Below are 14,801 nucleotides of genomic sequence, written 5' to 3'. Positions count from 1 at the left end.
AGACAGTGGGCACTAATTCTTGAGGGTGCTCCTTGTGGTTACGTGAAGGGAGAAGGACTACCTCCCAGCTTCTCCAAAACAGAGATGGACACCTGTACAAGCACACTGCTTTCCATGCAAGCAGCAGGTCCAATCTGGCTCTCTGTACAACTTCCTACAGTTGTAAGAGGACATGTATATTTGAAAGCTGTTTAAAGCCCAATTTATCTCTGTGACTGATGGATGCAGTCTCTTGAAAGAAGTTGTATAATAATCTTAGCATTTCAAATTTAGTCTCCTTCAGCAGCTCCATAACAAGTTGTTCAATTTACAGCTTACAATGACATACTTGCTTTTCAAACAGCTGCCACTGCAAGGTCAAGTTGGCACCTAAAAAGCAAACTGTGCTCTTTTATGCTTTATATAAACATGTGCACACAGAAAAGCATGACCAAACATGCACGCAAAATATCCCAAAACTGTCCTTGCCAATAGTCTGGTAATTTTGCTGATGATGCCCAAAGCAATGTAAAAATATAACTGCTTTTCTGAAGCTGCAGAGTGCTGGTATGGCAGTGCTGTAGCACAGAAAGCGTCAGTGCTAAACTCAGCGAGAAGGCAAAGCGTGTTTCAGTGCAGCACACACAACATGGAGAGCAGATCATGCAGGTGACTCAGTAACAATGGGATTCAGCATCTACAACTCTACGTGCTGGGATGAAAACAGAGACCAAGGTGAAATTTTTCACACTTAGTCACAAACTGGCATTACCTTATGATACGCTATTTTGATATATTTCCAATGACTAACTTTTCACCAAGTGTATTTTGAGCTTCTTGTGAAGTTGTCAAACATTTTGGGAATGAGAAAACACGAAATCTATGGTGCTCAGCTTGCCTACGTTACTGCTTTTCACAGTAACAGATTGGTTTTGGACTTCTTGGATGGTTGGACTAGACAACCTTCAAGAGATTTTGTCCAATCTTAATTTTTTACTCATCTATAAGAAAATGGATCTGCTTTCTTCTCTTGATGTTGGGTATATGTGTAAGTAGTACTGGGAAGAGACTGCACTAACACTGCATTCTTCACAGAATTACTACGCAGATTTCTGCAAGATCTCTGACATGGTCCCCCACCACATCCTTATTTCTAAATTAGAGAGAGATGGATTTGACTATTCAGTGGATAAGGAATTGGTTGGAAGGTCACCGAGTTGTGGTCAAGTCCAGACAGGCTGAAGGAATTGGGCTTGTGCAGCTTGGAAAAGTGAAGACTGTGGGAAGACTTCTTTGTGTCTTTCCAATATTTAAATGGAGTTTATAAACATGATCAACTTCTTACAAGAGGAAACAGAAACAGGACAAGAGGAGATGGATTTAAATTAAAGGAGAGGAGATTTAGGTTAGATGTTTAGAGGTTTTTTTACTGAGAGAGAGCTGAGGTGCTGGAACAGCTTGCCTACAGATGCTGTGGATGTTCTGTCCCTGGAGGCATTTAAGGCCAGGTTATGGAGCCCTGGGTAACCTGGTCTAGTACCTGATCTAGCAACTGGCAACCCTGCCTGTGGCAGTGGGGGATGGAACCTGATGATCCTTGAGGTCCATTCCAACCCAAGTCATTCCATGATTTCTATGACTTCCTCAGGTCAATGCATTTTTTTTTTTGCTACACAAATTCTGGATTCTTATATAATTTAAGCTACCTTCCTTCCATGTTCAACTGCTTTCTAATTTCTCTGCGTTTATCTCTTTCAAGACAGAATTTGGCTCAAAGATACACTGCAAAATCCTCAAAATAGTTCAGAATGTTTCTGTAAACCAGAACAACTTGCTCAGATAAACACCCACCTGTATCTACATATGTAACACACTTACATGCATTCATCTTTTGGATTTTGCTTTGGCCCAAACTACAGCTTTAATATTTTAAAAGCATTTTAATTAACAACAGCCTCACTATTGTTTACGTAGCAAACAGCTGCTGCAGTTTAAGGCACTAGTGACCACCAAGCTGCTTGCTAAAACACATGATGTGGTGGATATCTTGCAGAAGAGATGGCAGTAAGGCAAACACTCCTCAGCCTCTCCTGTAGGAAGACCAACACTGCTGCTCAGCCTCTCCTCGGTGGTTCAGGATGATAGAAGTGATCATGCTGCCATCTGCCAGGGGGACAGCAGCCCCCATAAAGGCCCAGAAAAGACAGAGAAGGGCAGCACATCTGCATGCAGGTCACCAAAGCCTATCTGCCACGGCTTGTAATAAAATTAACAAAGCTTATAAACAATGAAAACAGCTTCTAATGCACACACGCGCACATGTAAACATAGGCATCACTTAGGAAAGGAAGTCACAGGTGTTAAGAATTTACAGAGTTCCAGGAGGAGGTTGAACAAATTCCTGGAAATGAAATCCACTGAGCATTACTAACTGTACAAAAAGCCATGTCTGATTGAGGAAATTCCTGAAACCAAAATAGTTCAAGGCTAAGAGATCATGAGGGGAAAGTATCATACAGTCTCACCCCAGTCTTCTACTATTCTCTACGTACCTGCTTATAGTCCCTGCTGGAGCCAGGATGTTGACAGATAGGATCTTTGGTATAACGAGATCATCATCTTTATAAAGTGCCCAAATGCACCCCAGCAATAGGTATTTATATCACAAGTAACCATCCTGACCCCATAATTCACTTTTCCACATAAACAAAACCCCACAATTTTACCTTGCACTTCTCACACTAGGACCTATGGCTTCTGTTTGAACTGAAACACAACCTAATTAGGGATATTCGATTTTGATTTGGAGAAGGCAGGTGATAGAGCAATCTACCACATCCCTTTTATTATTTCCCTTCCACTGCTGCGGCAGTCCCATACTGAGATTCTGAAATATTATGATTATATTCAGCATCTGTGAATATGCACAAGGATTTAAAAAACAGAAAAAGCAAAGTAATGTGGTTTTGTTTTGTTTTTGTTTTTAAATTCTCCAAGGGTGCATTTAGTTTTTAAAAGTAACATTAAGAACTATTTACACTTCAGTTCATTCTCATCTTTATTCTGCAACCTTGGGTAAGTCATCTAAATGCAGCTCAAATTTCTCTCAGTTGTGCAATGGGGACAAGAACACTTGCTTGCAGCGAAGATCCCCTGATTTAGACTTCTAATGCCTTTTAATAATCTTTTTAGTAGTTCTCCTGTAGTGAGTGTTGCAGTTCTCTTGAGAAAGGCAACGCGTGGCAAGACAGACAAAGGGTGATAGCACAGAAGAACTGAGGTGGGGGAAGGGGAGAAAGGAAGAGAACTGAACTGGATGTGACATTCTGATCAGGCTGGAAAATGCTGCCATTCACACTGATATCACAGCTTTGCAATTATCAGCTTTTCCAGCTGTGAAAGCGTCTGATTAGGTTTTGTATTTCTGGAGTCTATAAATACATCTTGATATATTTTTTTAAGCAGAGATTGTGCTATTTGCTTTTGATATATTTAAAAATCAGGTGTAAGAAGAGAAGCAGATGTGCTTGTTTTCAAAACTGAATGTCATAAAAAAGGATGTAAAGATTTTATACTATCTGATATAGAGGAAGGAAATAGCAGTATTTCAGATGGGAACAATCTGCAGTACCTATGCAACTTGCAGTCTGTTGGCAGCTAAGCGACATACTTAGCAAACCAAGAGCAGCAAATGATTAAATCTTGTAATACCTGCTCCATTCCAAAACATTTTAGGTACAACTTGTGTCTCTCTAAGCACTTACTGTATTAATGACATCAGGAGCACATCGTAAAATCTAAACAGCTAGTTTTATGCCAGAAGATATGGCTGGACAAGTTATTCAATTCCAGGAATCTCAGAATTACTTCCCACCCAAAGCAATGAGTAAGATGATAAAATACACACAAGGCTTCGCTCAGTGACCTACCCAAGTTGCTGCAGAACTCTCCTACCATGCCATCTGGGTTAGCAGTAGGGATCTGCGTAAGACCCGTCAGGATGAGGACATCACTGTTTTTAAGAGAAGCCTGGTCCATGGGCTGAAACAGAGTACAGTGAAATAAAATAAGTTACATGACAGTCATCACATAGGTTTCTCTGCATTGCACCAAGAGCACTGCATGACAGATACAGTGATCAACAAGGAAAACACACTGAACACTTTATACCAGTAATCCCTTTATCTGTTAAGTTAATAAAACCACTGTTTACCTGCACATGTACAGTACAAAACAAGCAATGGAACCGTGACTGGATTCAAAGTGGTATTCTCTATAGACTAATCATTTCATGGCCTTATGAGTTGAACAATTGAGAAGACAATCATCTGTTGAGGATGTGGCACTGCAATCAGGAAGGGTTTCATTCTTGTGTTCGTATCTTGGCTGCACTAGCTTCCAGTCAGCTTCCTTTTGCAAATCAGTGTCAGCTTTGATTCCCAGTGCTCACTGTCTGGTTGGGTACAACTGAATTTTCCCCAACAATTCAGTGGGTTTTCTTTGAAAGAAGTGAAATGCAAAGGACTTTAGGCTCGAAGCTCTCTGTTTTGCTCATAAATCTCAGTTCAGCACAGGGTCCTCCCTTGACTTGTGAATCCTGCTTTTCTACTTATAGCATTACAATAATGACTTCCAAATGCTCATTTAAGACTGTTTGTGCAAGCCTTGTCAGAAGATAGCTTTGGTGAAATTGGAAATAGTTACTGCTGGTAGAAACAATACATTGGTTTAGATTCCTTAACACTGATAAATTTTATTTAATAAATATTTACTGATATATCCTAACTTTTTACTGTAGCTATAAAAATCAAGCCAAACATACAGGCATTTTCTAAAGTCAGTGGAAAACATGACTCACCTTATCACTTTCCACACATGAACTGCACTAGCACTGCAGCTTTATCCTGTATCTCTCTTTGAAGACTGTGCTAGAGGCTAACCTATGTCAACTGAGATTCATATCTTCATAGGGCAACGACCATTGGCCTTGCTGTGCGTGTTGTACTGATTGCCTATGGTCACAGATACAATCCCATGCTGTGGTTGAAGCACTGAGGGTGGTTATCACAAGCATCACGTTGCACACTTTCTATCCATGCCATGCCTTTTTCCTGAGGACAGACAATTTACTCCTGCACTGCCAATCCTGTGGCCCTCAGATGTAGCAGAAGTATCAATGATTTGATAGCCCGAAGAAATACTGTGCTGATTTGGCCACTGACAGGTGTATGTTCAAGCAAACGTTGCTTCTACTTTGACTGTGCATAGAGGTGCACACTTCTTCACCAAGGCTGATCATATGACTTATTTTATAGCAGCATTTCATTAAAGGGGGATGTAAAATGCATGCCCACTTTTGTCTATTAGAAAACATACACTAAAAATTCAGAAATCATTTTTGTTTGACCTTATACTAAACTATATTCTTGATACTCAACATTCAGCATAATTCAATCCTGAAGAGACAAAAACCACTTGCAGGCAAAGTATGGCTATGAGGAGAAGTTAAATTTTAGCCTCACTCTGGGCTGGGATACATCTCCCTCAGCTACCACTCAAACAAAGGAAGGCAACTGCAGCCACCTGCATGGTATTATATGGTTACTTATTCTTGATGGACTCTCTCTGGTCTCACCCACCAGGAAAGACTTCTATCCTTCTACCAGAAGACACTGACAAAGATCTCTCCTCTGCTGAACTCCAAAGACCACTGCACAGTTAGCTGCCTTGCTCACTGTCCCTCAACACCATTCCTAATTAGTTAAGATCTTGCTCCCATGAACATGCAGGGGAGTTTCATACCAATTTCAATAGAAGTTTACACTGTGCACCACCTTGCTGGACCAGACCAACTACATTAGATTTATCACAATCTTTGACACTCCATAGCGTGTCCACAAAAATGAAATGCCAATAATGCAATAAAAAATAATACTGAATCTGCTTGTGATAATGTACATAACGATTATGCCGTATTAGATACACATAATTCCAGCTGCTATTGCACTGAAAGGGCTTGCATCGATTTGTGTGGGTTAATGTAAAGAATACGCCTTAAAAGGCTTTTAGTGACACGTCTGAACCTGTGCTGTCAACTCCAGTTCTCCACTTTGGTGCCAGCAGGCAATGGTGTCAATTCTAGACTCAGCAGACGGTGAGGCAACACTTCCAATAGAGACCATTTGCCAGAACACAGAAGTAAAGGGAACAATTAATGGTGTCAGAGCTAACTCTCAGACATAACATAACTCTGTAGATTACAGATATAATCTATATGTAACTTAAAACTTCAAGAAAACTCTAAGCTGTCATTTATACCAAAAAAGCAATCCTGTTCCCTCCCCATGGCGTCTAATTCCAACTTGTGCTGCTAACTCCTACATGACAGCTCTTAAATCCCAGTGCTGGCAGGAGGGAGGACACAAGGGAAGGATGGTGGGGTCCACTGTTTCCTTCAAGTGAGATTATCCTCATCTGCATACTGAGAGAAGGAAATGCTTCTAAGGCTACTACTGCATATAATAGAGAAGATGTAAAGAGGAAGCAGCTTTGTCCCATTAATATGCCCAAATAAGCTGTGTCCTCTCATCCTAAACAAATCACTGATGAAAGCCTGGTCACATTACCCTGTTTTTTAATAACTATGAAGGGAGTTCCAAATGACTGGAAACGTGCAAAGACTTCAGTGTGACTCCAAAAGCCAGGATATGTTTTTACATAAGCATGTTGATTAACAGGGTGTCTTTAAAAAAAAAAAAACAAACTGACAACAAAATGCAGTGACTGCATTCATACACTGGAGTTTCACTGACTGCTCACCATGATTCTATAGAGGTCAGAAAAACAACTTTTCATTTTGATGAAAAACTGTTGGATTATTGAACAAAATGTAGGCTTTGTGCCAACAAAGATATTGTTATTACTATATATTATCTGTCAAACTTGTCAAACAGATGAATAGCTTGGTTGGCAGGTCTCAAAAACTACTAGCCATTATAGAATTATCGTGTTCTAGGTGCTCATAGTGGTGTTTATGAGGATTAATATTAAGTCAAAATCTATCTGCTGTCTTCAACAGCCATCTGGAAGAACATACATAACAATGATACCTGAAATGCAAATGATCATAGAATCACAGAATAGTTTGAGTTGGAAGGAATGTTTCAAGGTTATCTAGCCCAACTGCCCTGCAATTAATAGGGAAATCTGCTAGATCAGATTGCTCAGAGCCCCATCCAGCCTGACCATGAGTGTCTCCAAGGACAGGGCACCCACCACCTCTCTGTGCAATCTGTGCCAGTGCCCCACCTCTCTTACTGTAAAGAAATTAAACTGGAAGGAATAGAGGAATAAATCTTCTCTCTTTTAATTTGAAACTCTTCCTCCTTGTCCTATGACAATAGATCCTGCTAAAAAGTCTGCTCTCCTCTTTTCTTAAAGCCTCCCTTTAGCTACTGAAAGGCTGCTCTGTCTCCCTGCAGCCTTCTTTTCTCCAAGCTGCACAGCCTCTGCTCTTTCAGCCTGTTGTAATAGGAGAGGCCTTCCATTCCTGGGATCATTTTTGTGGCCCCCCTCTGGACGTGCTCCAACACATCCATGTAGTGAGGACTCCACATTTGGATGCAGTACTCCAGGTGAGATCTCACCAGTGCAGGGTAAAAAGACACGATCCCTCTCCCTCACCCTGCTGGCCACGCTGCTCTCGATGCAGACCAGGATACAGTTGGCTTTCTGGGATGCGAGGGCGCAGTGCTGGTTCACATTCAGCTGCCCTCCACCTGTACATCCAGGTCCTTTTCGGCAGTGCTGTGATCTGTCCTTACAACCTCCACATTGCACTGATGCATGGGTTGCCAAGACTCAGTTGCAAGACCTTCCACTTGGATTTATTGAGCCTCATGAGGTCCACCCGGGCCCACTGCTCAGCTAGTCTAGGTGTGTCTGAATGGCACAACCCATCCCTCGAGATGTCCACCACATCACTCAGCTTTGTGTCACCTGCAAACTCGCTGAGAGTGCACTTGGTGTGGCTGTCAATGTCATTGATGAAGATGTTAAAGAGCACCTGTCCCAGTACTGACCCCTCAGGGACATCACTTGTCACTGATCTCCATCTGGGCATCGAGCCATTGACCAACAGTACCCTTTCTGGGTACAAAAGTGATCTGATTCCTTGTAATATTTGTGATGTGGTGAATAACAAGAAAAGGACAATCTGAACACATTCTCAATAAGCTACTCAATAAGCATCTCAATAAGCATTCTCAATAAGCTACTCAAAACGCATTCTCATAAGCTACTCCTTCAAATTACGAGTTAGGGAAAAAAATAATGCAAAGTGCAATGGACTGTATGCTAAAAACATAAAATAAAATGAGGATCTCATCCACCATTTGGTCTAAGAAATAGTGTTGGTATAGAATAGAACATAGAATGAACAGTCCAGTCCAAACCACTTCCTATAGAACCATGGAATCACAGAATCACCAAGGTTGGAAAAGACCTCTAAGATCACCCAGTCCAACCATCCACCTATCACCAATATTTCCCACTAAACCACACTCCTGTAGCCTGTAGTGGTGCCTGGGGTTGTTGTAGTCAAACTGCAGGACCGAGCACTTGGTCTTGTTCAACTGCAACCCTCCGTGCAGCTATCCAGCCCTTCCAGATCCCTCTGTAGGGCCTTCCTACCCCCATGCACATTGACACTTCTTCCCAACCTCCTCACCTGAAAATTTACTCAATGCCCTCATCCAAGTCATCAACAAAAACATTGAACAAAACAGGCCTCAATACCAAACCCTGGGGAGCACCACTCGTGACCAGCCACCAACTGGATTTTACTCCAGTCACCACCACTTTCTGGGCCTGTCCCTGCAGTTCTTTACCCAGCAAAGAGTGTACCTGCCCAAGCCATGAGCTGCTCTTTCTCCAGCACTATGGGAGACAGTGTCAAAGGCCTTGCTGAAGTCTAGGAAGACAACATCAACAGCCTTTCCCCCATCTGCCAAGTGGGGCACCCAATCATAGAAGGAGATGAGGTTGGTCAAGCAAGACTTGCCCTTCACGAACCCATGCTAGCTAAGCCTGATCCCCTGGTTGGCCATCATAGATCACAGTTTCTCCTCACAGAAGTTTTACATGCATGCTTTGTTAAATACTGCTTGTGTTCCTTCAGCAGAAGGTCTCAAAAGAACATTGTCCAGGCCAGGATGAGGCAGATGATGAAAAAAGAGAGACCCTGATGCACTGTGCGCAAGTAAGTACAGACACACTATGTATTGTAGTTGTTCAGTTCTTGAGATCAAGCTTTTAAAGGAAGGGTGCTCAGAAGCAACACTCTTTAGAAGATACTCACCTTGGGGGAAATTACTTACTGATCATGAACCTGACACATTTTCTAAATTATTTTTAAATACCTCATGCTAATATTGCTTTCAACTATTTTGACAACTTCTGAAGCATGCAGTACTGCAAACTTCAAGCTATTCTTTGCACGAAGAATTTATGGATCTAGAGAGAATTAATTTACTGGAAATTACATCTACAGCACTATAAAGACTTTGCCCTCAGCAGAGCAGGGTGGAAATGTTGGCAGCCAGTAAGCTATCATTTCTCCCAAGGAAGGATGTTTCAGAAGTGATATAGAAGCAGTCTGCGAACTGTCTGTAAAGACTCCTAAAAAAAAAAAATAATCCATATTTTACTGAGAGTCATTAATGGTCTGTTGTTTAACTCTGCTGGAATTTTCCTACTTAAGGTGATGGAGAATTTCATAGCGGAAAGTAGGTTAACACCAAATCAAAAATAAAGAATTTTAGCTGTCCTTCTCTACTAAATGCCTCCTTACCTGGGTGGTATGTCTTCCTAACGACCAAAGTACAGCCAATTATTAACAGAGGTACATCTGTACAGTTTCCACACTATGCCTGATCTCAGCAGAGTGAGCCCTTCTGTTGGTTTTTCTATGTTGGTTGGTTTCTAAAGTGGTTGTACCTGAGGATGTGTTGTAAGCAGAGAAGATCCTGAAACATAGGAAACCTTTTCATAGTGCGACTGGATAATCCAATTGGAACTTCCAAGCGCGTAGCCTGAGCTGAGAGGGGTGACCTGCACAGCACCAAACAACTCCTGAAACACACAGGGAGAGAAATTAACTTGAGAGTGCCCAAGAGAAACGAGAACAGGTTATTTTATCATCAGAGATAACAACTCAAACTAGTTCTGCTTTCAAGGCCTTTATGAAGCTGGTATTTGTCTTATGTCTGCTGTTTTAATTTCCCCAGGTCTAACAGAACACAAGCTCTGAGAAAAACTACTCCTGAGGCAGTCTTCATCAGGTCTCTCTTCCATGTTAATTCTCCAGTAACTGAGTTCACACTGCAACATAATTCTCACTGGAGGAACTAATTGTGGTCCATCTGGCTTTGATGTACTGAGGAACTTTGTAGGAGCTTTAGATCTTTGAAAACTTTATACTCCCTTGGGCTAATTTTATCAATACAGACCAGCAGGAGAGAAGGAAGGGCATCATAACTTGTTATGTACTGATATAAAAGTCTGTTTGACTCACAGATTTTGCTGTATGAAGTGTATATTTAAAGACAAAGTCACTTTACAATTTTACCAATCACTTTTTTTTTTTTAAATGCTATCTACTGGTGATTTAAGAACTCCCTTCAAACTCAATCCAAATTTCAGCTTCAGCACAAGCAACCTGTCAATTGTCTCATTTCCAGGTGTTACTAGAAAGTTTATTGCTTTCTGTACACAGCAATGTGTTAGAATTGTTTGGAGAAAGGAAAATAAGCCTCCATGTATTGCTCACTGATGTGTTGTACTTTCTGGTTACTGAATAATAGAACAAGCATTCATGCAATACTAATGATTTTTCTAGCATCCCAATACGTATTTGGCCTCTCAAAACAAGGTCTCCATTCCTCTGACTTTGTAATGGACAACAAACCATTCTTGCTGTTGCCACATTTGGGGTTAGCTGACTAATTAGGCTTTTGCTGTTTTAAACATCTTTGGGAAGAGATAAAAGATGCTCTATGAACGTTTCTTCCCCCTGTCCCAGGAACTATAAAAGAATGATTGGCTGAGAAGTACAGATCTAAAACTTGGTGAGATTCATTCACACTGTGAGGACAGTCAAAAGTGAAGAGTAATTACCCATTAACACTGAGGAATTCCAAGTACACTCAACCTGTCTGGTGGCTAGACAAAAATGCAGCTGTTATTTACATCAGCACCCAGGTTAGTGATGGCTCAAGGTCTTTTCTCACCAGCTGTAATGCAGCACCACACAAACCCATCCAATTTAGCTCCTAGCTGAACTGGTTATTGCTTCAAACTGTCTTACATGCACAGTTTCTGAACTTCAGTGGCCCTTCGGTAAAGAAAAAAGGAGCAAACAAAAAATCTGGGTATACAATTTGCTATAATCCACCTTTTTACCTCATGTTGGTGTGCAACAATAGCAGGCATCATGGTGCACATGCTGCCCATAAAAGTGAACTGCAGACTACTGAACTGTTGGCCCAGTTCATTCTACAAACTACACTGGATTACAGTTAACAGCATCAGATACAACAAACCTTAACTGAGAACCTTGGGAAAGGAGTGTTTGAAGTTCAGGTTGAACCATTAGGTTTTGTTTACAATCCCTAATTTGCTCTGTAAAAGAAAGCAGAGGCTAAAGCACTCAAAAAGATTCCCAGAAGTGAGATACAGTAACTCAGAAGGGGATGTGGCTTACAGACAGAGAGGATACATTCATTTGGTACATCCTCCAAGCTCTCAGTGGGCCAGACATCAATTCTAAATTCACAGGTATGCCTTAAAATTGGCCTCCCCTGAGGAACAGGAGAGACAAATGGATACTCTTAATTTTCAACAAACAACAACCCTTCCTGGGAGACAGACCAGGGTGCATTTCAATAATATACAATCTTGCCTTACTTTCTCAGGTCAGAGTAACTAGATCTTTAACAGGATCTACAAGAAAAATAGAAAAAGAAGGGCATTTCTCAGGCTTTTGCAGGGAGAAAGCTGGAAAGCAACAAGCTGTTAATATTGACCTGAGGAAAGCTCTGCTGATACTCACAATTTTCTGGGAATATCCCACCAGCTGGATCTTACTGAGAGCAGCATTCACTTCGGGCATGGTGTAGCACTTCCTCCACATTGACACCTCCACTGCATCTTTCAGAGGGGCTGGTAGCAATCTGCAAAGGTCAAAAGGGTCTGGGCATTTTCAGAACTTCCTGATGGATCACTATTCACATCCATATCCTTACAGATTCAATTTTCTCTTTTTCCTTCCTCCTTTTTCTTTTAAATGCGTGCAGTGCTTCAAAGGGAGGAGCAAGACTTCCTGCACGTTGAGAGGTAGAATCATGCTGTCCATTTTACCTCACCTTCAGCTTTCTCATTATTGATCCTATCCAGCCTTCTTCAAAGTAGCCGTGGTGAAGGTGTTATAACAACTCCAGTGTTGTTTTTGCCACCAATGAAGGATGTCAACATGAAATGCACTACTAGAATTGGTAGAGATGACTTCCATCAGTGTCTACTCTGCATAACCCAGTTCTAAAACTAAGAATTTGAAAATCAAAAGCAAGCTCCAAACTTGTGTTTCAAATACCAGCACCAGAACATGAACCAACACTGGCTCTGCTCTCAGTTTTGACACCACTGTCCTACAGGAACACGTGTCCCTGCGCTTCAGATTCTTTGCCTTCAGCTCAGATACCCTGCTCACCCTCAGAGCGTACTGGCAACAATACATCAGCTGACACTGCAGAGCACTTTGAGATCCCCCACACGGAAGTATTCAAGATGTTTTACACCAAAGAAAAAAAATCCATCCATCCTGCTATTCACAGACACTGCAAGTTAGCTGGACAGCATTGTCAAGGGAAGAAGTGAACTGAAATGTCACGGGCTGTAAGAGAGATGGCTAACTTCTGGGAAATAAATCTTCCTCAGCAACATGAACTGAGGCAGGAAGCAGCACAGCTGCCAAATGCATAAGAAGAATAGGAATCTTTTTTTTGTATATTAAACCAATGCTAAATCAAAGGCTAATTCAAACCAATTTCCAAAGATTTATGGAAATTGGTGAAGTTTCTTTGATCAATTTGTTTAAAAGAATTTAATTTATTGTTATATCTACCAGGTCACTGAACTCCTCCATAATTTAAGATAGTGAAGAAAGGATTAAGACCAGCTCTTGCCAAGCCTGCTGTATAGGTCTAGTGTGATAAGTGTAATTCCAGCACTTGCTGGCTGAAAGCATGCTGCGCTTAAGGAAACAAACAAAGTGTTCAAGGTCTTTTTTGGGAAGTCATAAGCAACAGAAGGCCAAACAACGTGGATAGTTGTCCACCACTGCACTGAAGCAAATTGCCTGTAAAAGCCTTTAACCTACCATAAGAAGCATTTAGTGCTGGATGCTTTCAGGAGCTTCTCTTCTGGGAAGGGGAGAATGTATCTCCAGGTAATGGAGAAAAGTGGGGAATTGTCCTTGCTGATAGAAGCAAGTTCCTATTAGCCTTGACTCTGTGGCTCCATTGTAAATATGCTCTGACTCCTAACAGAGACCAGTGGGACCAGTCTCCAAGCTGTTTCATTCTTTCCTGGTTCCTCAGATGTGCCCCTGCTTGCACTCAACCTGTCACCTCATTTCTAAAATCTGTACCCATTCCTGGAGTATATTTGAAAGCTGTGAGTGAAGCTATTAACACTACAGAATCACGGAATGGCCAGGGTTGGGAGGAATCTCAAGGATCAGGAATCTCCAGACCTGGACGCAGTGCTCCAGATGGGGCCTCACAAGAGCAGAGTAGAGGGGGACAATCACCTCCTGTCCCTGCTGGCCACCCCTCTACTGATGGAGCCCAGGACACCATTTGCTTTCCGAGCAGCAAGAGCACATTGCTGGCTCATGTTAAGCTTTTCATCCATCAGGACCCCCAGGTCCTTCTCCACAGGGCTGCTCTCAAGGACCGCTCCTTCCAGTCTGTACGGATGCCTGGGATTCCTCCAGCCCAAGTGCCAAACTCTGCACTTTGCTGTGTTGAACCTCATCAGGTTCATCCAGGCCCACCTTTCCAGCCTGCTGAGGTCCCTCTGAATGGCATCCCTTCCTTCCACCACGCACTGCAGTAACATCCTGTTCAGATCACCTCATAACAACCAGATGTACATGGGCAGATCCAGGAACAGACAACCTACAGCCATGAACAGGGAGGTACTGTGAAGCAGCATGATCTGGTCCTTCATGCCTAAATAGCTCAGGGCCTTGTATTCTTAACTGGGCATCTGCACAGATCAGAAGAGCGCCCTTGTGGTCTGCTACCCTCTTTCAGGAATACTCTGTTTCAGACACTTTTAGAAAGATGTAAGAGAAGTAGTAAGTAGTCACCAAAATGTCTTTCATAAGGCAAACTTCCTGCTTAGCCCCTTGAATCCTAATCAGCAGGACAAATAACCTGCCTGAGCATGTAGAGAGCTTCCACCAGACTGCTCATTTCAAACAAAAACCAACGGCAATAGAACTGGCTGGGCAATTAGTTTGGACTGGATCAGATAATGGCAAAATGTAAGTTGCAATAATGAACTTATTATATTTTACACAGCATTTGCATTTAAAATGCTTCAATGCTTAATCTAATGAAGATGATAATACTCTGTGTTTTATTCTAATTGTTCAGAGTAGAACTAGCTGAACTGTAAAGCAGTTTGATTGATCAGCCTGAAAAATTAGTTAGACTCAGAAGTCATAAGTACTCCCTTCAAGCAACAGCCAAGAGTTG

General features: G+C 41.8%; 1 protein-coding gene across 2 annotated transcripts in view; it reads right to left on the bottom strand.

Annotated features, from left to right (window-relative positions):
* Positions 1-14,801, bottom strand: part of INTS9 (integrator complex subunit 9) — a 69,603-nt gene that overhangs the window by 37,478 nt on the left and 17,324 nt on the right. For both annotated transcript variants that reach the window (XM_048937370.1, XM_048937372.1), the window contains exons 7-9: positions 12,089-12,209; positions 9,976-10,110; positions 3,909-4,020 (exon numbers count right to left, since the gene is read on the bottom strand). In XM_048937370.1, coding sequence (XP_048793327.1) covers positions 3,909-4,020; positions 9,976-10,110; positions 12,089-12,209 — 368 coding nt within the window. The remainder of the gene's footprint in view (positions 1-3,908; positions 4,021-9,975; positions 10,111-12,088; positions 12,210-14,801) is intronic.

This window comes from Lagopus muta, chromosome 2, assembly GCF_023343835.1.
Source record: "Lagopus muta isolate bLagMut1 chromosome 2, bLagMut1 primary, whole genome shotgun sequence".
NCBI lineage: Eukaryota > Metazoa > Chordata > Aves > Galliformes > Phasianidae > Lagopus > Lagopus muta.
Note: the sequence above shows the minus strand (reverse complement) of the source record. Positions and strands in the feature narration are given on the sequence as shown.